Source organism: Egretta garzetta, unplaced genomic scaffold (assembly GCF_000687185.1).
Source record: "Egretta garzetta isolate BGI_Z169 unplaced genomic scaffold, ASM68718v1 scaffold156, whole genome shotgun sequence".
NCBI lineage: Eukaryota > Metazoa > Chordata > Aves > Pelecaniformes > Ardeidae > Egretta > Egretta garzetta.
The window spans coordinates 1,752,303-1,774,932 of record NW_009260125.1 but is presented as its reverse complement, the minus strand read 5'-3'; the positions used below and the strand labels follow the sequence as shown (position 1 = coordinate 1,774,932).

The following is a 22,630-nucleotide window of genomic DNA, read 5'->3' as shown; positions in this document are numbered from 1 at the left end:
TCATAAGAAAGCTTTTTATTACACACTGTTTGAGTGGATTGCCAGCATATACCCACACTTTCCCACATATGCTGAATCATATGCCATATATTGTATTTTAAGTAAAAAGACTGGAATGAAGTGCTTAGATTTTGTTGTTGTTGTTGTTAGACACACACATTCCTGTATCAGAAGTTTAATTTTGCAAGTAATGCATATGTATCCCAATGACTAATGTTTTCCAGAGGTTTTAATGTTCAGTGTAAAAAAAGAGCATATGCCTTACCAGAAAGTATGGAGCTATGCAAATAATCTATTTCTTAAAAATAGAGTTGCTAGAGAATTATCTTTTTTGCCTTATGGAGTTTTGAATGCTGGTACTATTTTGTAGTCTATAGTGTCTTCTATTTATAGGCAAATGACCGTAACTTTTCGATATTACTAAATTGGTACTTAGATTTTGTGGATTGCCATAAAATGTATCTCATAGTCTGATTTTTTCACATGTTCTTTTCCCTGAAAAGATCTGTTTTTGTAAAAATGTTTTGCACAAGCAGGCTGATTACACATGTCAGATATAGAGGCTTACACTTTGTAATTTGTATGCAGTGAATGCCAAAAACATTCAGAGTAATTTTGGGGAGTGTGCTCCCAAATTACTTTCTTTGTAATATAAGTTTGAGAACTTTGTGTTGTTTAGACACTGTAATGGACTATTGTACAGTACTATAATGTGTTATGATTGTCTAACTTTTCTTTGAACTAAATGCTATTTGGTTTTCTTTTGGTGCATTGCTCACAATTTTTAAACGTAGTTAGAAAATACACTGTATTTCGTTTTTTAAACATAATTAGAAAATACACTGTGTTTTGTATGAGGACTCATCTTCACTTTGATATATAATATTTTGACTAGGTTCATACGCAATCATTCTTTTTTGGCAACGTTTTTTGGTTTATGCTCCATATTCTGTTGGCAAAGTGTGGTTTCTTTCATTGTCTCATCTGGAAGAGAAAACTGATTCTGGAGTATTTACACTGAAAAAGCCAAATAAAGTTGTATCTTTTTTTTTTATCCTTTTCAGCTTCCTCATGTGTTTGTGAACTGTGTGGAGTACTTTACTTCACGACTTCTTTTAGAAGAAATTCTTGTCCAGTTGCAAAGCTGTTCTTCTGAGACAGAACAGACTTCTCGTGTTAGAAGAAATTCTTGTCCAGTTGCAAAGCTGTTCTGAGACAGAACAGACTTCTCGTGTGCCCTGTGATAATTTCAATGACTTTGTACGTCTGTTCAAACAAGCTGTCGTGAGTCGGGAGCTTCAAGATCAAACATTATACATTGTAAGTGTATTTTAATGTTCCAGTTTAATTTCTGTTAAGAGGCTGTGAGTAATTGTTGTTGATAATTCATATGTGAAATGTGTGCAATATAGAGCAATTTTCAAAACATTTCCTTGTGCACCTCATTCAAAATCTGTTGACAGTGGTTAGATTCTTTCTTTTGGTTTACTGCCTTTAGGTGAGATTCTGTATTTTTCCTGGCTTCAGAAATTTTTCTACACAAAAACTGTATAGCATAACAAGTAATGAACATAAATTATACTGCATATTTAAATTGAGTATGTGGTAGTATTACAAAATCTTTAAATGTAGAGAGCCTGCATTTCTTTTATAATTAGTAAGTCTTGCTTAGCTGTTTACTTGTGAAGATTGCTTCACAACTAAGAAAGCAAAGGTGAGAAGCGGGGCAGAAGCAAATTATGGAGCACACAAATGACAAGAATTGGTTGGCTCGAGTAGGTTCAAGTTAGAAGTTGTATTAAGGAACTAAAATGCATGATTTCCTCTGTAGAAGTGCTGCTGAGATCTTACATCTTAAACTATACTTGTGGCCCTCCGAGACAAGAACTGTAGTATTAAAGTTAATATGGAAAAAAAAATTGCAGTGAAAAATTTGATGATATACTCAAGTAGACCAGGCAGACCACAGGAAAAATAATCAGAGTTTAGATGACAAGAATGATTGAATCAATGTAGTACTAGAACTACGGTTTGGGGGGTTTTTTTTGTTTGTTTGTTTTTTCTTCCCTGTGATAATCTTAACTACATAAAGGAGACAAAATTTGCAGACATCTGTCACAGCATTTATTGTGCCGAGAGATGAACATAGAAACAAACTTCTCAAAACTACTTTTTTTTTTCTAGCTTTCATTTGGTTGAACAAAATCTGTTATCTTAAATCTGTGAGTGCCATAGTATTAGTGATGTGTAACTGTATATATGCATTGTGGACCTGCAAAAGATGTGGACTGAAGTTTCAGCCCAGCAGTAGGAATTCAGGGTTTCTTTAAAAGAGATGAAATTGATTATTTAAGAAAACATGAAAGTGGTTCAAGATTGAAAGCTTAATGACTCTGGGTAATCACTCTGCATGTCTCTTTCAGCAGTCAGCCGGCATACTGCTTTGGGTTTTTTCCAGTCAAACAAGAAGTTCATAATTACACTGAACATTCTTCATTCTGTTTCACAGGTTATAGTTAAATTAGTTTCATTTCCATTTAAAAATACTTAACCACTGAGTTAAATAACTTCATATTATGTTTAGTGAAAACAGTACTATCTCATAGTTTCCTATAGCTCATGAGGTTAATAAATTTGACATTATTCTTAAAAATTGAATGAAGAAAAAATGCACCAGTACTTAAAATAGATAAGAAGTTATACATAGATAATTCATTCCTTCAACAATTCTGTAAGAACAAAATGTAGCACTAAAATAACTGTTAGGGTATTTCACAAAATACTTTATATAGTAAAATTTTACTTTCAGATTAACATTTGGATTAAAAAACTGTTCTATGTCAGTAAAGAATGCTTCATGTGTTATATGGAAATTAGTATCCCTCAAAAAATTAGAAAGTTCTTGAACAATGGTTATAGAAAGCAAACCACTGAATACCTAGAAAGGTTCACTTGTATCACATAAATAGTTGCTGAATCAGAAGAATTAAGTATTAAATTAGTATTTCAGTTCCGTTCTGCATGGGAACAGACAGGAATAGGGGAAATCAATTCATGTATATTAACCTGTGTCATCTGGATTTACTGTAGAGTGGTTTAAATTGAGACTGATGGAAGACCAGCATGCTGGTAACATAAACTGAAATTCTATTCATTTTGGTAGTAAATAATGTAATATTTCAGCCCAATTAACTCAAAGCAAATTAAGACAAATGTTTACTTTCAAGCAAAGGAGTCTAAATATTTCTCTTAACCCAAGCATGGGTATTGAATCCTTGTGGTTCCTTATGAAAAATGAATTTATTCACTTTAACTACCTGCAAAATTGGAGCAGATATAACTTGTAGTTGTTCATACCTTTACAATATTTAGCACTTTACAGAAGTAACAAGCTGTGGTTTTTAATGTAAGTCAGCAGACAGTTCTAAAATGTATAGTTTTTAAAAAAAGCTGAAGGGTGACAAATCTATATTAAAACAAAAGAATAAGGCGTTGATTTATAGGCCTGTGAGTGTCTGTTTCTGTGAACCACCTGACGTATTCCACAAGCCAGGGTCACAGTATACTTGATCTGCTGTAAATAGAAATTCTGGTTTGTTTCCCACTTAACTGAAAAGGAAAATCTACTTAGGTCAAGACCTTAAAGCTTTGTGTTCCGTAGCTGCGTGCCACTGGGTCCAATAAGCGCTATTTTATTAGTAAAAAAATATGTAGCCTCTGTTTGGTCAGTAATGTAAAGCAGTCTTCATTCCTGGTTATTTATTACATGAACCAAATGCAGATGTCAATATAAAATCATGTTTAAATACAGCTTTAAATAAACTCCCAAGAAGTGTGAGCTGTTACTGCAGAGATACTGCTCTTTCAGGTTTTTTTCCTTGATGGTATGATTTTTTTTTAAATACAATTTTCATAAAATGTTTCTTGGTTGTCCACATAAAACTCTTTTTTGTACTGTGAGCAACAGAAATGGTAGATGTCAATATTTTGGTGTGGGGAGGAAATGTAAAAGGATAAAGAAATAGAATTTTCTAGGGACCTATAGTTTCTAGGCTGCAAACTATGGCAAGAGAAGTTTCTCTCAAAATTTGTTTGTGTGAATTCCAGATGATAGCCAACGTTTTAGAAATATCAGCTCTTACTTGTTTCTGAAAAATAACCTCATAGTGGGAAAAAGATAGCTCTCCTACAGTAAGCATGTTGATATAGTGCTGCAGTACTGTACATAATTTTTAAATATAAGAATATTTTTGGACAAAAAATGAGGTTTCAATGGTTATTTATTGATATCATGGCTTTGTCAGTGATATTCTTGACTGGTACACTTACTTTTTAATTCTTATTGCCATAAGGCATGAGACTATTGCTTGCCTGGGGATTGTATCTTTTGTTAGATGGCAGAGCTGCTTGGGCTTCAGGAAGCACACCTGAAGCAACAATCTCTCCAATGTTGCTTGTTTAAGGGGTCTTGATACTTAGGTGGTTTCTGTGTCTAAGAGCCATCCGTGAAGCGAGTTTCGAGCAGCTAAGAATTAATCTTAAGTCCACGTGAGAATGGAAGTTGACATTGTCTATGTAATATTTTGTTAAAAGGTACTGGATAGAGCAGAGCAGCTGAGAGAAATGGAAGCAAACATCCTGCCAGCATTTCTTAGGCTTCAAGAGTTGGTAAGTGTCTGGAACAAAATTAACGTGCATGTCCTGCATATTGAAAGTAACTGAACGTGTGGTGCCTGTCCATCCGGGCTCACAGATCAAAATAATCAACTGGCAGTGGTCAAAAGTAGAAACCAAACCAGAATTTAAACATTGGCGAGTTTTTCTTACACTCTTAATTTTTTTTTAAATTCTGTTTAATAATATCTTGATTTAGGATATCTGATCTGTTGTAGATTTTCTTGAGGCTGGTGTCAGATACATAGCTGTCTTTTCTAGAATACTATTTTTAAGAAGAATGTGAAATTCTTCTACTCTTCATTTAAAGTTTTGTAATAATTGCAGAAAAAAAATCTATGGCAGACTATAATCTATAAGGAGAAGCTTCAACATAGCTCTGATTAGCTTTGTACAAATAAATAAAACCCCTTTTAGATGGTGTCAGATGTTTGTGTGGGAATCCAAAATCTGCTTCTGAGTCAGCTGCTGATTCAGAAGAGCCCAACCGCATGAGTGAATTCAGTATTGGAAGCATGAATTTGCAACTCAGGAAACATTTGTTTTCCTCAGGTTTCTCCCATGTGAAACTTCACAGCATCACATGGTGGCTGGCTTGAGGATGGTCAGTAGACCACCAACTATTTAATTGTGACTGGAGCTGTACAGCTCAGCAGCTGCGAATGTGCTTTATGATGGCAGAGAGTTTTTACACTTCTACTGGAATTGCACCACAATATGTTTCTGATTGGAGTAAACCACTGCATCTTTCCCTCTCTCACTTCTGAAGTATTAAAGCTTATGCCTTGGAATAAGGAAAAATGGTGCATTCTCTGAAAAAAAAAAAGAAGACAAAACTAGAAGATGGTGGTACTTTGAAATGTCTGAACATCTAAATAGCTGAAATTATACTTCTTATCTCAAAGACTTTTGTGTGGTACTCTTAATCTTCTGGCGACATTGATTTCTCTACTTACTGAATGAAGACTGATTCACAGCTGTGTTCTTAATCCTGGCAGCTGGTGCATTTTCTCTTTCTGTCTGTTCTGCCCATGTTCTGGATTTTGCTACCCCTGAAGCAGAAACAACCTGTCTGACGGAGAGAAAGAAGGAAAACTTAGGCGAATTACTGCTGTTCAGGGACCAAAAAACCCATAGGCTAAGACTTAAATATGCTAGAGAAATGTCCTTAAATTAAAAAGTAACCTCCAAATAAGTTTGTCGGCTTTCTTGAATGCTGAGATTCCAGTAGCTTAAATTCTGGCTTCTGGTCTGAGGCTTTGTAAAGCTGTTGTGCAGCTGATGTTGCAGTGGAACGTTGTAGGAGCAAATCTACTGCATCACTTCCTTTCCTGGACTAAAAGGAGACAAGAAACTTCATAAGTGGTGAAAGATTTCATGGGACTCAGGGATCGTTGGGAAGAGTGGGTCATAGGATGCCTGATTTCTGTGAGGATTATGGTGGCAAGTACTTAAATTTTTCATATTGGAAGGTCTGTCAGGAACCTAACTGAAAATACCTTATTACTTTCCTCAGCTAAACCACTAGGAAATCTGGGAGAAGAACACAATTGAAAGAGTTCTGTAGAAAGATGCTCTCTTGTTAAAAGGAACAAAAAGGTTCTATAAAAATAGAGAAAGAAGAAACAGTGAAGGATATGGATGGGTGCCACTTTGGCAGGAAGTGGGAAGAGTAAGTAAAAGTTTCTCCCTGAATTTCAGGGAAGGGGAATACCATTTAAACTTCCCTTTCAAGTAATTCACAGCTCATATTAAGCACTGTCAATTCAATCAGGTTACTTCCTTTTATTTTCTTGAGGTGCCTCAATAGTTTTGAAATGTCTTTCTTGAAGAACCATATTTGAAAGCATCTTCTGTTATGCAGAATTTTTAGTATGGTTGTGAAAACCTTGCAAAAAGGAAGAATGAAGCATCATCTTCACAGCTAGTTAGCTTAATATTAAAAAGCTGATATATGGAAGGGTGACCAAAATAAGGAATTGGTTTTTTTTTAGTATGAAGTGTTTTGTTATCTATTGACCAAAGCATCAAATGCAAGGCAAGTATATTGTCAATAAAAACTTGGTTAAAAATAATATGTTACTATGTACAGCCATTGTTGGTAACTAGTAAAACAGTTGGTGGAGTACACAGTTAATGCTGTGGTTTTGATTCATGATGTTTTTTGTTTGTTTTTTAAAGACCAGCTTTTTTTTTTCCTTCCCTGTGTAGACTGACAGAAATGTGACAGTTATCCTGCTCAGTGAAATAGTATGGGAGCTGTTCCGTCCAAATACTGGATGCTTTGAGCCATTCATCTTATATTTTCCCGATTACAGCATAGGTAAACTAATTCTTTAATCTGCTTTTCAGGGATTGGATAATAACTTTGTCAAACAACATCCAAATGTTTTTTCTGCGTTTATTACTATGCCTTTTATAGAATCCGGAGTATGTAACAGCTACTGGAATGTAAAAGTCTATATTCACACAACCTCTAAAAGACTTGTCTTTTTCCAACTGCCAAAACATATCAAAGTAACATTTTGGTTCCGTTATATTTCCTGGTTCTTTTAATCAGTGTAATTTTTGTTGGGTTTTGGAGTTTTAAGTGATGATTATAGCTTGTTTTTCCACTTGTAAAATGTGGTGAATTTATTAAGTTAGCTTTAAATAACCAAAACTTACTTTTGTTTAAACAGGACACCTGCAGAAGATCTTGTGTCAGAATCATCCCCCAGAATATTCTGCAGATTTCTATGCTGCATATATCAATATTCTGCTTGGTGTCTTCTACATGGTCTGTAGGGACCTGAAAGAACTTCAGCATCTGGTGAGATGAGCTCTTTTAGAGTTGTTTTGGGGTGTTTTTTGCCAAATAAGCTCTGAACATCTGGATTTATTGTTGAGTATGGACAAAGAGAAAGTCATAGAATGATAGAATTGTTTGGGTTGGGAGGGGCCTTTAAAGGTCATCTCGTCCAACCTCCCTGCAGTGAGCAGGGACATCTTCAACTGGATCAGACTGCTCAGAGCCCTGCCCAACCTGGTCTTGAATGTTTCCAGGGATGGGACATCTACCACCTCTCTGGGCAACCTGTTCCAGTGCTTCACCACCCCCATTGTAAATAATTTCTTCCTTATCTAGTCTAAATCTACCCTCTTAAGAATGTGTTAGCGCAAAATGCAATTTCCCTAAAAATCCATAACAAAAGTTGCAATTGTTTTGGTGCTGTAAAGGGTTTCCATTGCCACGTAGTTTTCTGGTCAGAGACAACAAAAGCTGCACTAATGAGATGCCAGTCTGCATGTTGTTCACCCAGCCTAGAAATTCTGTGGGGGTTTTTGAATTCAAGCCATTCCTTGATATCAGAGAGTGACAAAGAATACTACGCTACCTATTTTCACCTGTTGGGATAAGGAGATAAATGTAATGAAACCTTTTGTGCCTGCTGATAGGTATAGTAGAAGCAATTGCTGCAGCTGCAGCAGTTTTTGAGGGACAACTTCATTACAGACTTGGTCAATGATTTTTTTTTTTTTTTTTTAAATTTTTTTTTATTTGCAATTCAGTCAGAAGAAGTAAGAGTTACGATTTTACTCTTTCAAGCAATGGTAGGCCTCACTGTGCTTCGTTTCTCTTCAAGTTCTTTTTACATGTGGTTATGTGGCCTTCCTCTTATTGCCACCTTCTTGCTCACCTGGACTCCTGTAATCCCTAAGTAGTTTTCTGTTGTATTAGTTTCCTGGACTGCGCAGTGGAATGCCAGACAGTTGCTTTCAGCATTTGAAGGAAGAACTTCAGTTAGGTGGTCCTACAACTTCTATTGCTTCCTGTGTTTATAAAATGTAACTTGCCACCCAACATTCCTTATACTTCAACTTCATAGGAAATTTAACTTATAATGTGAAACATTTTTCCTATATTATTTAGGAGTGTAAAATTTTCACTTGATTTGCCTCCTGCAGAAGATTTTAAGGTAACCAAGCTGCTACAAGCCAAATCTGTTGCACAGTTTTACAGAAACATAGCATATTAATTTGACTTAAAGGCCTAGAGAAGCGAGGATTGACATAAATGTTTTATTGTCTTTCTTTTGGAATTAAAAATAAAATAGATAAGTCAAAGTTCCTGCAATATAGTTATGCTTGAGGGAACAAAAACACTTTGAATATATTTGGAAAAAGGAGTTTTAACCATATATCAATTGAAGAATGTAATAGCAAACAAACTAACAGAAAAAATAAAAATTACTTGACCGTGACCTTTGCATGAGAAAAGTTGAGTAGCAATAACAATTACTAGCTCATCAGAATGTTCTACCTGCATTTCCATCAGGAAAACTTAGATAAATTTCAGCTGAACCTACCCGGTAACTATACAGGTTTTTATATTTAAATCAGATTGCTGAAATCTATTGGAGACACAAATAGAAACTAGGGTCACAGTTCTTCTAGACATGTGCTTTGAGTTGCCCTGCTTATCAGAATAATTTCTTTAGCTTTAGAGGCATTCTTGGTGTATGTGTGAAATACCAACATTTTGAAAGGATTTACGTAATTGGACCCTATATTCTTTTTGTGCTTGACGAGTCTCTTCTGTAGGAGGTAATGACAGACACATGCAGCTGTGTCTGTGGGCTTCTGAACAGCTCCATAGTGTCTAATATAGACTCTCATGTATATGATATTATGCATGATTATTAATAAACACATTCTGGAATTACATTAGATTTATGTGTGGAAGTTATTGCATTGAGTTCTGTATACTAGCACAGAGATTTAATAAGGTCAAGTAGGACGAAAGGAGAATGAAATGTGAGGATTGTTATTTTACAAAATTATGTGCGATACTAATTTAAGCATTTTAGAAAAAAAATCTAGATTACAACCTTGTCAAAAATCTCTCAATCTTACCGTAGGCAAAAGGTTCGTTTGAATGTGGAATGTGTTAGCAGGGTTGGGGGGGGGGGGGGGGGGTTGTTGGTTTTGGTTTTTTTAAATAATTTCTGCTTGTATGTGTCTAAGTATGTGTGGCCTATTTTTGAACATGCTGAGCTGCTCCTGGAATTACAAGTTTTATCTGAAAATGAAGGGAGTGAAAAAAGTTGATGAAAACATTTTTATTGCATTTATGATGTTCAATTACTATGTTATTTTAAAAAAATGCAACCAGATTTTGCTGAGATCAAAACCAAATAACCTGCAATAGATTAATTCTGTTTGTGTTTTAATCTATAGAAATGTTGTGATGTTTTACAGTATAATGTTTGGAAGCAAGCGGCATAATTATTGACTGAAAAATAATTAATTGGTTTTGCAAAGTGGTGAATTATGCTGCTTGTTATATTCTGTAGCTAGATCAAATATATAATACCTTTTTAATATATTGTACTTTTTACTTTTTGTAGGCAGTGCTCAATTTTTCTAAATACTGTGAGCCAGTGGTCAGGGGAGAAGGTAAGCTTCTGTCTTTAATTTGGGCAGATGTATGAGAGTGCAGATGCCCTCCTGTCGGTTTTGGAGAGGACTTGACCATTCCTGTGGTCACAACAGCCTTGCTGTTGCATCCAGTAGGCAGCATTTGCAGCAGAAGCAGTAGATGGCATTTCTTGGTGGTGTTTTATGGAAATGAGATGTCAATATGGTGAAAACTTGCTTCCCCCATAAGTCCTTCTCCTCACTCAACTACCAGGACTTCTGCAAAGTAGTGACGAGAAGTCATTTCTCTGTCAAGGCTAAGAGGAGAAAATGAGAGCAGATGTTCCGCCAAACTGTCCCAGAGCATCTCAGAATAAACCACAGAGAAACAGCCTTGCCTGGTAGCATGTGCTTGCAAATTGATGATGGTGGTGCATCATCCTAATACAGCATTTCAGAGTCAGGGTGCTAGCCTTATTGTGTCATGCCTGTCACTGTTCATGTGTCAGAGATAAAGAGTTTTAGTGTTGTGTGAGTTAAATGCTTAAGAGTTGATTCTGGCTTTGTGCAGCAAATGAACGTGACACTCGCAAACTCTGGAAAAATATCGAACCTCATTTGAAGAAGGCAATGCAGACTGTTTATCTCCGGGAAATATCCAGGTAATCTGGGAGGCAAGGGCTTGTTTGCTTTGTTGAGGTTGCTGTTCTTAACAGGCTTCCTCTCTTAATATTTACTCTCTCAGTTATGTTTCATGGCTAGTGTTTCTTTTTTGCTAGATAGAATCTTTTTTCTTTAATGTGTATTTTTTTTCTTGCCCTATTTCTAACATTGTATGGCATCTCAGGAGGAAATTTGTAAAGAAAATGGTATTTGTAGCATATAAAATGATTAATAAGTAAAACAGTGGCAGCAGGTGGTGTTCTCTTCTTCACGGATGGTCACACAGATAGATCCATTTTCTCTCACTTATGAAACTGCCAAGCATGGGAATCCATCACCAGGTGCAGTTTAAAACACACTTGTGAAGTTGACTTGGCAGGTCCTCACTGTACCGTGGATATATGCAAGCCTCAAAATTCTTACGAGATGTTACAGATTTTGAACATCTGTGTTCCTTAGCTTTGTTTAGTAGAGCTAGGATTGTACATTCACTGTGCTTTCTGAAGCCCTTATTTTCTTGTCCAAGGCTAAAATTTTCCTTAGATGTAGTTACCATTTTTGACAGCATTAAAAGCTGGTGTCCTGCTAGTGGGCTGAGTTTCTCTTGGTATGGTTTTAGATTCCTTGTTTATTTCTTAAGTTGCCAGACTGCTAGAAAAAAAATGGTGGTGTTCATTTTTAATGGTAATAGTCAGCTTTAATGTCTTCTCCATCTTTAAGATGAGCGATTCTGATGTTACGCCATGTAAAGAGAGATAATTCAGTAGTGTTTGATTTCTTTATCTTGATACAAAACATTTTTTTCCTTTGAATGTCATTGAAGCCATAGAGAATTCTGGTAACTGAACCTGGGTGTGTAGTAGAAGTTTTTACTAAATGTTTTGGAAAAGGGATCGTTCCTTCAGGAAGAGAATTGATTTTACTCCTTATGAGCTAAACTTCACTGTACAGTGAGGCATTATTCTATTTGCATCAAATATGCATTTATACTCAATATTGATCTTCATTACACAGCCTACTCAGGTTCTTCCTGACCTTTTATATTGTGTAATTGCCTACTCTAATTAGGGTGTAATATAAGATTATGATATAAAATAGCTTATGAATTGTTTCCAAATAGCTATATTTCCCTCTTCACAGTTTTCTGGGCTTTTCTTCAAGTTGTAAGTTATAGGAATAGAACTTTGCTATCAGCTGTTGTGCTACCTGAACTGAGATGAAAATGAAACTTTTTTTTCTACCTGTAAAATAAGCATTGGATAAAAACTTTGCTTATTGATAATTTGGTTGATTATTAATTATAATTTGAGTATTACATTAGCTCTCTTTAAACTGTGTTCATAAGTTTTGTGGCTTATGGCTGATAAACCCTTCTCATAAAGATCTTTAAAAAAACAAAACAAAAAGGCACTGGTGTTTTAGGAAACATGGGTTTTTTTATCCCCTTGTAGTATAAAAAATGGTCGAAAATCAAGACATCTCTAACTATGTTGTTCCTTAAGGGAAGTTTTAAGGGGAAAGTTTTTGCTATTGCTTAGGAAAACACGAGACTACTTAGACATTTTTCACGGGCAAGATGTTCCGTCTTGATGTCTTTAAAGTTTTTCAGTGAAGAATGAACATTGCTGTGTTTTTTATGTAGATTTCAAAATTACATTATGAAGTAATTATAGTTCTGTTCTCAATCACGTAAACTGTTATTAAGCAGATTTAAAAAAGCCCAAATCTATCAGTGTTTTTACTTTTTATCCAATTCTGCATTGTTCTTGAAACTGAGAACAGTATTGATATTTGTTTACTGGTGGTAGTTAGATGGAAAGAAATTGGTATTTTACAATTTGCTTGTGCTCACTTTTATACCTTAATATAACGTTACTTTCTGCAGTTTTTCCAAATACGTGTAGTCTGCACATTGTTGAAACTTGATGTGCATGGTAGTAAGACTTGGTATTTTTAATTATTCTCTTATTAACCATATCCTAGCCAGTGTCATGAAATTAAAAATATACGTATGCCAAACAGGTAGTTTTCTCTAAAAGACTAGCTAATGCTTCATCTTTATATGTTTGCATTATCTGTTGCTTAGCTCACAGTGGGAGCGCTTACAGCATGACGACGGCGAACCTGGGCAGTTAAAAGGTATCGGATACAGTGACCGTGCAGGGGCTTGTAATGCGAAATGTGTACTTTTCAGTTTGACTTGGTTGTTATTATCTGAAAACATGTAAACGAAATTACATAGATGAGGCTACCTATTAGCATTCAGTTACAGTTCACGGTAATCATGTTTTTTGAGAAGGTGTTCACAGAGGACTGTTACTATTTCTTCCCCTATCATATATGCTGGATAAAAGCAGATTTCTGTAAATCAGTATTTCTTATGTAAGACTGGATGAGGAATGGGCTGACCTCTGATAGTCAAACCTCTGTGTGCCCAGAATTGGGCAGAACTGGCAGAATTGTCCGAGCGGAGAAAAGGGTATATTATACCCGGTGTATCACACTGGATTAGTACATTCCTAAACAAAACAGCTGTCCTGTGTCCTGATTGCTTGGCAAAAAGAAGTGTCAGAATCGCAAGAATTCTTTCTGTTCTTCCCTTGGAAGAGTACAGCTTTGTTGATTTTCTACTTTTAGACAGGCTTGCAAGTCGAATCTCAATATATCCGTCAGCCTTCATTTACAATCTAGGAAGGTATACTAAAACATTTTCCTGCTGGTGACAGGCAGTCATGGTCGTCTGACGAGTTCGTAGTTAGGGGAGCACTTTTTCTGTATTATTTATCATGACAAATATTTTCTTCTTTAGATAGTAGGCAAAATAGCCACTTATTTTAAAATTGTCCAAAGATAATTGCTATCATCAAACTGTTTCCTATATTTCCTTTATGATCAGAAATTTTTTTACATTGTTGACCAAAGGAGTTTGATTCAGTGCTTTTATTAAACTCCCTCCTTCTGTGCCCAGATGATCATGAAATACTTTTGCACCTGACAACCCCAGAAAGGGAAGCTTCATTTAAAACGCATTTTCTAGGATTTTTAGGTATATGTGGTAGGAAAAATTGTCTTGTTGGTAAACAGCATTTGATAATAACAGGCTTAAAAAGCAATCATAATAATTTTTATTGTGGATGTAAATAAGCAAATAGTTTAATGCATGATGCAATATTGGCAGACCAAAAGAATGGAGTAGAAACATATTTCTGTATTAAACTAAATTGCCTATATGTAAGAGTTTATTTGGTGTTGCGTTTTATAATTAACATGCAATACAAAACAATCTCTTGATTGTAAATGAAACTAAAACTGCTGTCCTTTTGTGCCTACATGAGAGGAAATTATTACTAGCTATCATCTAGGATGCTTCTCATCACACTGAGTGCTCTGAATCTTAACTTTTAAACATGTTTAATTCCTTGATCTTTATTTGCTGATATTTGTGGATTAAAGCATAAGGGTACTATGGGTACTTCACAGAACAAGAAACTGTTGAAGTGAAAACCTGTAAGCAAAGAAGGCACAAGAGAGACCCTTTAGTGGTCTCCATAGTTAGACAACTGATGAAGTGAGGTGGTTTGATCATCCTATTCATATGCATAACCTGTGTAAAAGAAGCGACTACAGTTACAAGAGCAGGGGAATGTAAAGGGAAAAAAATACAAAGTAAAAGTAAAAAGAGGGAAGGAAAATACTCTCTAGACTTGTAACTTTCATGTTTTAATGTGTGGAACTTTAATCTTAATGAAATATTTTGAAAATTTTGAAAACATTTTCTGTAGGAAATAAAACAGTGGCTAAAAATTGTGAGATGCTGAACTGTTTCTCAGAAGTGCAGCACTGCTGCTTTCTCTACCATGCCAGCCCTGTTCCTGGCTGAGCTGTCTGGCACAGTCTGGGGCAGCCTGAAGGTTGGGTCTTGGAGAAAAGCTTTGCCATTGTATTGATATACATCTCTTCATCTGCCCTGTTTGCCAGAAAAACTACCTTAAATGAAAGTAGCCTGGATTTTTTTTTTTCTTTTTTTTAGGGAGATCACACCTTAGTGATCTATGAATCTGCGATGCTTCAAATACAGTTTCTGAGTTGAGTCCATAAAGAGTTCAGAATGTTAGTTTTGTTTAGCTTTGTGCCATTCCTTGGGCCTTCACTGATTTTTTCTGTCAGTGATAATGGGGTTGATAAAGTAGCCATACTCGTGTAGTTACAGGAGTAGAGCAGGAAAGAAGGAAAAGAAGAATGCAAACAAGTCTGATTTGAAGTTTGTGGATGTTCAGAGTGGGTTTCAGTGACTCATAAACTGTTTGTTTATTTTATAGGACTTTCTGCACATACACATATGGAACTTCCTTATTACTCCAAATTTCTTCTAATAGCTGCTTACCTTGCCTCCTACAATCCTGTTAGGACAGATAAGAGGTTCTTTCTTAAGGTAATGAATTTTTTTTTTCTTAGTGCTGCTTACTGGATTCCTGCATACTGAATTTCCTAGTTTAGGGCATTGTTAACTTATTTATACAATTCTAAGCTTCTGAAACAGAAACATACAGTTGCTTTTGCAGAAGATGTGGTTCCAATACCTGGCACATGTTGTGTTGAAATGATAGTAATGCATGTTTTAGGATGAATGTATTAATCCTCACTACCAAATCATGGGCTCTTGCTATGTACAGGTTGAATTTTTTCTTCTTTTTTTCTTTGGGCTCTGTTGTTGTCATGCTCCAAACAAATGCTGTGGTGCCATAGCTTGTCGTCTGTCTTTTTCTTACCCAGGATCTTCATGCTTCTCAAGTCAGCCTCATTGTGTTGTTTTTGAGGTCTTAATTTGACAGGATGTAGGCAGGTGGACAGATACCAGAAAAGTGATTGGGCAATTATGCTTTCTATGCATTTTACCAACTTCAAGGTTTTCTACATTATTGCAATATGAATTAATATATGCATGTGTGTATAAATATATAGTATTTATGACAGATAGGTGTGAACGACTGAAGAAAATGAGAACAAGACAAACTTGTAAAAATGTTAGTTTTCTTTTTCCCTCTTGAAAAAAAACCTGTAGATACAAGTTTTGAGAAGTTACTGCAATTCCTAGTAATGATGTAATAGTATGTTTTTAGTTTAAATATGGGTTTTGTGTTTCTGGTGTGACTTTACCTTGAAAGCTGTAAGTGTTTCACCCTTCTGCCTAGTCCTTTCCTGAGAAGAGTAGAGGATTCCTTGTAGTAAGTGCAGGTTGACAAGTTTTCTTTTCAGGCAACCTTTGTTCTTTTCATTTGGCCAAAGCAATTTCTTTGCAAGAGATGTATTTGCTGAAGAAGTGGTTTTCCGCAGATTTTTCCATGTCAATCTTGGACCTCAAAGAAACAGGAAAGTTTACAAGAGTCAAGTCAGTAAAGTATGTTATTGAAAAGTACCACATCTTTCTTGTTTGTGTTCACCGAACAACCTTCTCAATTTAATTTTTTTCCTTTCTCCTTTTTTAGTATCTCTGAAGTTAGTTTCCACTCCTGCACATGAACCTTACTAAACTTTTGTACAATAAACTTGGGCTTCTAAGGTTTTTGAAGCAGGGATTGTGAAGGTATTTCAATCGGTGATATTAAGTATTTTTCCCAAGAATTGGTGAAGCAGAAGCTACCATTCTTACTACACATGTCATCTGATAGCAGTTAGCCCCTCATCAGGTGCTAAGGCAAATTTCAGAAATAGCTGCATCTCAAAGCCCAACAAAACTAACTCTTTTGTGAGGGTGTTAAAGTTGAGTGTTTTTGCGAGTCATGGGGACTGTGAGAATAGAATATGGTTTTATCAGGTGTGTAGTGAGATTCAGAGTAGATTACAGAAAAAGTACCTCCTGGAGTGATTTAACTAAGGACTGCTAGACAGCAAAAGGGATGCAAACAGAAAGATGGTCATTAAGCTGCTAATCTGCACTACTGGTATAGGTTCTAGGCCACACTACGGCTAAAGATGAAGTCGCAGTTTGTGGCAGCCTGGAATGCTAACAGCCTAGTAAAGCGATGAAGTAATAATTGGCAGCGCTGCTATTAGTTCTGTGAAAATTAAAGAGCTTTGCAATAGATTGAGAGAAAAATATGAAAGATAGTCTTTAAAACAAAAAAAGAATAGCAATCTAGATGAAGTCTTCATTTTATCATTTTAAGAGAAAGCAGGATTAAAAACTAACTGAAAATTAGCCCCAAATTTCATAAGTTTCTCTGTGCTTGCACAGATGTAGGGCACCTGCTCACTTGGTTTGAAACACTTCTGATGTAATTTAAATGCACCATATGGAGATCCCAGCATAACCTTTAAAATGCACGAATGCATTTTGTTGTCATCCATCACTAGCATGCTGTGTAACCTCAGGCTTGACCACTTTCCCTTCCAAAAGGTGTCTGTTATCACTGCAGTCTTCTTTTCAAATACAATAAAAAGATTACTTTGCTGTATCTAAATATGTGTGCTATGTATTAATTGAATGAACTAATTTCTTTTAGTCTGGTGAATTTTTTAAAGGAAACTTCAAGTTCTGTCTAATATTAAGCTCTTCAGAAGTCAGCCAACAGAAGCCACGTTTACTAAGATTGTCTTGACATGGCTGGGTATTAAGGCCCACAAATACCAAGTGCAAGATTTTAAACATTATAATGAAAAAGAATTACTTCATTTGAGGTATTTTTTTCACTGATTCATTGATCGTGCTTGTAAGGTATACTTATTAGTAAGGTGTACTTCTCAAGGCTGTAGAAGAACTCATCAGATGATATTTTGAGAAATAGCACTTAACTATGTTTAAGGAATATTATACTTGTACCTCTCCGCTAATTTTATATCATTTACACACATCATCCTTCATGTCTCTTTGTCTTTTAAAATTTTTTTTACCCCTTCATTTGTAACATCTTGTTTACTATATTTCTGTCCTTGTCTTGCCCTCATGTTTTCAGTTGAGATCCAGGAACACTTGGTTATTTTCTTTGGACAGTTCTTCCTTTCTTAAGGCTGGTTTAAAGTTATGCCTTTTAAAATTATGTTCGTTTCCTCCCCTGCTCCTCCCCTCCTGTTTGTCATTTAGCTCCTGCACCCGGAACTATCTTTGTGTTGTATTGATTTAGTTCTTCGTTGTCATTCTGCCAACTTGCATACCATCCAAATTCTAAAATGGAGCAGATAAAAGGTGAAAATTCAGGTGGATTTTATGCATGGATACATTTAAATAATGAAGTGGCCATCATTTAAACTTCTCTGGAAAGAGCAAGAAACGGAACACCTGCCTTTTTCTTTGGATGATTGAGGGTAGGAAGAGGATGGTGGCATGAAGTCATATTAAAAACAAATTTTTACTGCCTCTTCTCATCAGTCCTCGATTAGATCAGAAAAAAACCCAAACTTATGCATGTCACCAAAAAAAAATACTATTATGTTGGTTTTTGGTTTTGCACCACTTGAGACACAATGAAGCAAGAAGTAAGGCAGGTGCAATTTTAGGGCTTCTGGTAAGAAGGGTTGCTAGTAACATCAGAGACAAATACTGGAGGTGTAGTGTAGACCCAGACTGGTGTACTACCATATGTGGTGTACAGTTCTTTGTTGACTGTTTTGATTCTGTCCTTGATATAGAAGGAATAAACATAAAATAATTTATATATAATATTTGCTCTTGTCTGTTCTTTACAGCATCATGGGAAAATTAGAAAGACCAACTTTATGAAGAAACATGAAAAGGTATGTATTTTATCTTTCTAAGCTGTGTGGCAACAAATATTTTCTTTCTACTGTACTGCTGGTTTCGTATTTTGTTTTGTCTCGTTGTTTACTGAAGAAGCAACAGAATTGTGTAAATAACAATTATTGTTTCATATGACATAAATTTCTGTATGATACACACATTTTTATTTCATTGAAACTTAACTGTAGCATGAATTTGTCTCCTAAAGCCCCATTTGTGTGTATAACAAAATGTGCTGCTTAAAGCTAGTTAAAGGACATCATACATGGAAGAGCTGGATATCAGAATTTCTCTCAAAGATATTAGAATAATAGGTGGTTAGTAGTTCTGAAAGTCAAGTCACTTTAATTCCCAGTGATGCAGTGAGGTATAAGAGCTTAAGTTTGTGTGTTGAGGATTGGAAACTTTGCACTCCTGTCTGTTGTTTAGGATTCCATCAGACTATTAACTGACCTTTTCATGGTTATAAATAGCTAAATATCATTGATTTCAGTGGAGCTATACCAGTTTTTACTGACAGAGGCTTGATATGCTATGAAAAACCAATACCTATATGTATTTTTGTAACTGTAATGTAAAAAGAGAAATCAAATTTTAACATTTGTAACTTGTTGACTTATTTTTAAACAAATCCATAAAGGAAGAGCAGTGCAGACAGCACTAAATAGCTGCCAAAACAATCACTATATCCTTTTCTTCTTTATGCTACAGGCAGTGTAAATGGTATGAGAAAAAATTTAATACGATACTTAGCTTAATAATCCTTTGCTTCTGATCTGCCTATAGCCTTTTCCATAATTTTTCTCCTGTCCTTGTAGGAGGACAGAGTCCTTGGCTATCCAAAGACTTTTTTTCCAAGTCATCTTATTTCTGTAGGGGCACAGTTTTTGCATGCGAAAGTGTAAATGAGCATAGTTTTACTTCAACAGTGCAATGTGTTGCACTGCTAGGTAGATATTTATGTAAATTTAAGAATTCTGAAGTCTCTGAATGCATGTGTCCTGCACACTTAGACCTCGTGTGTTTTGTCCCTGGCACGTGAACTCCTGAGAACTTCCAGATCATTTAATTATTTTCAGGAACTGCTGTGTTCTTGAAATACCTCCATGTCTTAATTAGTTAACAAATAATTTTCAGGAGAAGGAGTAATATTGTATCTTAGACTAAAATGTTGTTCTTTCCTTGTGTCCTCTGTGGGAAAGGTGTTCTGTTTTATTCTTTCTTGGCAATAGATTACCAGCTTGGATGATGAGATGGGAACAACTAGGGAGATGGGAACAGCTAGGAATGTAAAAGAAATGGGAAAATAGAGGTTTGGTCATAGAATCATAGACTCACTAAGGTTGGAAAAGACTTCCAGGATCATCAAGTCCAACCATCAATCCAACGCCACTATGCCTATTAAACCATGTCCCGAAGTGCCGCGTCTACAAGTTTTTTGAACACTCCCAGGGATGGTGAATCCACCACCTCTCTGGGCAGCCTGTTCCAGTGCTTGACCACTCTTTCAGTAAAGAATTCTTTCCTAATGTCCAATCTAAACCTCCCCTGGTGCAACTTGAGGCTGTTTCCTCTCGTCCTATCACTTGTTACTTGGGAGAAGAGACCAACACCCACCTCACTACGCTGTCCTGTCAGGCAGTTGTGGAGGGCAGTAAGGTCTCAGCCTCAGCCTCAGCCTCCTCTTCTCCAGGCTAAACAACCCCAGTTCCCTCAGCCGCTCCTCAAAGGACTTGTGCTCCAGACCACTCATCAGCTTTGTTGCTCTCCTCTGGACATGTTCCAGCATGTTAATGTCTTTCTTGTAGTGAGGGGCCCAAAACTGAACACAGTATTTGAGGTGCGGCCTCACCAGTGCTGAGTACAAGGGGTTGATCACTTCCCTACTCCTGCTGGCCACGCTATTGCTGATACAAGCCAGGATGCTGATGAAGAAATATCGAGGTCGTGATCACCTTGACTGTACCATAGAGCTTGTTCTCTTGTGTCATTGTTTCTGTTAAATAGACTTGTATCTGAGTTCACTACTTTGTGTGTAGAAGTGCCTGCATTAATGATAAATTGGTTTTCATTTTATTATTGTTCCTGCAGCAAACCAAATGCTACTGAGTAGGTACAAAAACAGAACAGAAGGAGGTACTAAGGAAAGAACTGTAAATGAGGGTAACTCAAACAAATGTAAACAAATGCAATGTAAACAAAATGAATGGTCAAAAAGATGAGTAAGATTCAATTATTTTTTTAACTTTAATTAGATTAATTCTGATTTTATAGACTTTACGTTTGCCCTACAACCTAAGCATCGAACTGATATTCTGAAAGCATAATTAGACATGTGCAGTTAGAATCATAGAATCATAGAATGTTTTGGGTTGGAAGGGACCCCTAGAGGTCATCTAGTCCAACCCCCCTGCAGGGAGCAGGGACACCGCAAACTAGATCAGGTTGCTCAGAGCCCCGTCCAACCTGGCCTTGAATGTTTCCTGAAAGGCCGCAATCAGGTCTCCCCGCAGCCTTCTTTTCTCTAGACTGAACAAGCCCAACTCTCTCAGCCTGTCCTCATAGGAGAGGTGCTCCAGCCCTCGGATCATTTTAGTAGCCCTCTTCTGGACCCGCTCCAACACTTCCATGTCCTTCTTGTGCTGAGGGCTCCAGAGCTGGACGCAGTACTCTAGGTGAGGTCTCACCAGAGCTGAGTAGAGGGGCAGAATTACCTCCCTCGACCTGCTGGCCACGCTCCTCCTGATGCAGCCCAGAGTACGGTTGGCCTTCTGGGCTGCCAGGGCACATTGCCGGCTCATGTCCAGCTTTTTATCCACCAGCACCCCCAAGTCCCTCTCGGCAGGGCTGCTCTCAATCCTTTCTCCCCCCAGGCTGTATTGATACTGGGGGTTACCCCATCCCAGGTGCAGGACCTTGCACTTGGCCTTGTTGAACCTCATGAGGTTCACACAGGCCCACCTCTCCAGCCTGTCCAGGTCCCTCTGGATGACATCCCGGCCTTCTGGTGTGTCAACCGCACCACTCAGCTTGGTGTCATCTGCAAACTTGCTGAGGGTGCACTCTATCTCACTGTCCAAGTCATTGATGAAGATGTTGAACAGCACCGGTCCTAGTACGGACCCCTGAGGGACACCACTTGTCACCGGTCTCCATCCGGACATTGTGCCGTTGACCACTACCCTCTGGACACGACCATCCAGCCAGTTCCTTATCCACCGAACAGTCCACCCATCAAATCCATAGCTTTCCAATTTAGAGAGAAGGATGTTGTGGGGGACCGTGTCAAAGGCCTTGCAGAAGTCCAGATAGATGACGTCTGTTGGTTGTCCCTTGTCCACTGATGCTGTCACTCCATCATAGAAAGTCACCAGGTTTGTCAGGCAGGACTTGCCCTTGGTGAAGCCATGCTGGCTATCTCGAATTATCTCCCTGGCCTCCATGTGCCTTAGCATAGCTTCTAGGAGGATCTGTTCCATGATCTTCCCAGGCACAGAGGTGAGGCTGACAGGTCGGTAGTTCCTGGGGTCCTCCTTTCTACCCTTTTTGAAAATGGGCACAATGTTTCCCTTTTTCCAGTCACCAGGGACTTCACCTGACTGCCATGACTTTTCAAATATCATGGAGGGTGGCTTGGCAACTACATCGGCCAATTCCCTCAGGGCTCTGGGATCCATCTCACCAGGTCCCATGGACTTACGTGCATTCAGTTGAAGAAGCTTGGTTTGTTGTTCAGCTGTAACAAATAACTTGCATAATCAGGAAAGACTTCTAAGACTGCAAATGATCTAATTCTTACACCTCTTTGTTGTATTAAAAATTAGTGTTACTTTGAAGAGAATTAGAACTTCATAATCCTGCTAAATCAAATATAGTTAACAGAAAATAGCTCTTGAGTTCACAGTGTTACATTAAACTCTGATTGCATGCAAGAAACAGGAGCATGTCTTAGGGATTAACGATTAGGAAGGGAGCTTTTTGGCATTTCAGGAGTACCTTTGCTTCTAGTTTCAGAGCACTGGTTCTCTGCTTATGTGTGTCGCTTTATAGTATACAGGTAAGGACCCTTTTGCTATAAGTATTGATGCCAGAAACTGAAACTGCTTATAGGTCAGAGCACAGTCTGGTTTTGAAAGTTTTTGAGGCCTGGTAGCTGTG

At 37.0% G+C, this 22,630-nt stretch overlaps 1 protein-coding gene across 1 annotated transcript in view; it reads left to right on the top strand.

The window, feature by feature from the left end:
• ORC5 (origin recognition complex subunit 5) overlaps positions 1-22,630 on the top strand; it is a 74,695-nt gene that overhangs the window by 5,558 nt on the left and 46,507 nt on the right. Inside the window, exons 4-13 of the mRNA XM_035896876.1 lie at positions 1,065-1,130; positions 1,162-1,320; positions 4,594-4,668; positions 6,886-6,997; positions 7,356-7,486; positions 10,065-10,113; positions 10,646-10,736; positions 12,824-12,876; positions 15,057-15,169; positions 18,421-18,468. Of these exons, the coding sequence (XP_035752769.1) occupies positions 1,065-1,130; positions 1,162-1,320; positions 4,594-4,668; positions 6,886-6,997; positions 7,356-7,486; positions 10,065-10,113; positions 10,646-10,736; positions 12,824-12,876; positions 15,057-15,169; positions 18,421-18,468 (897 nt within the window). The remainder of the gene's footprint in view (positions 1-1,064; positions 1,131-1,161; positions 1,321-4,593; positions 4,669-6,885; positions 6,998-7,355; positions 7,487-10,064; positions 10,114-10,645; positions 10,737-12,823; positions 12,877-15,056; positions 15,170-18,420; positions 18,469-22,630) is intronic.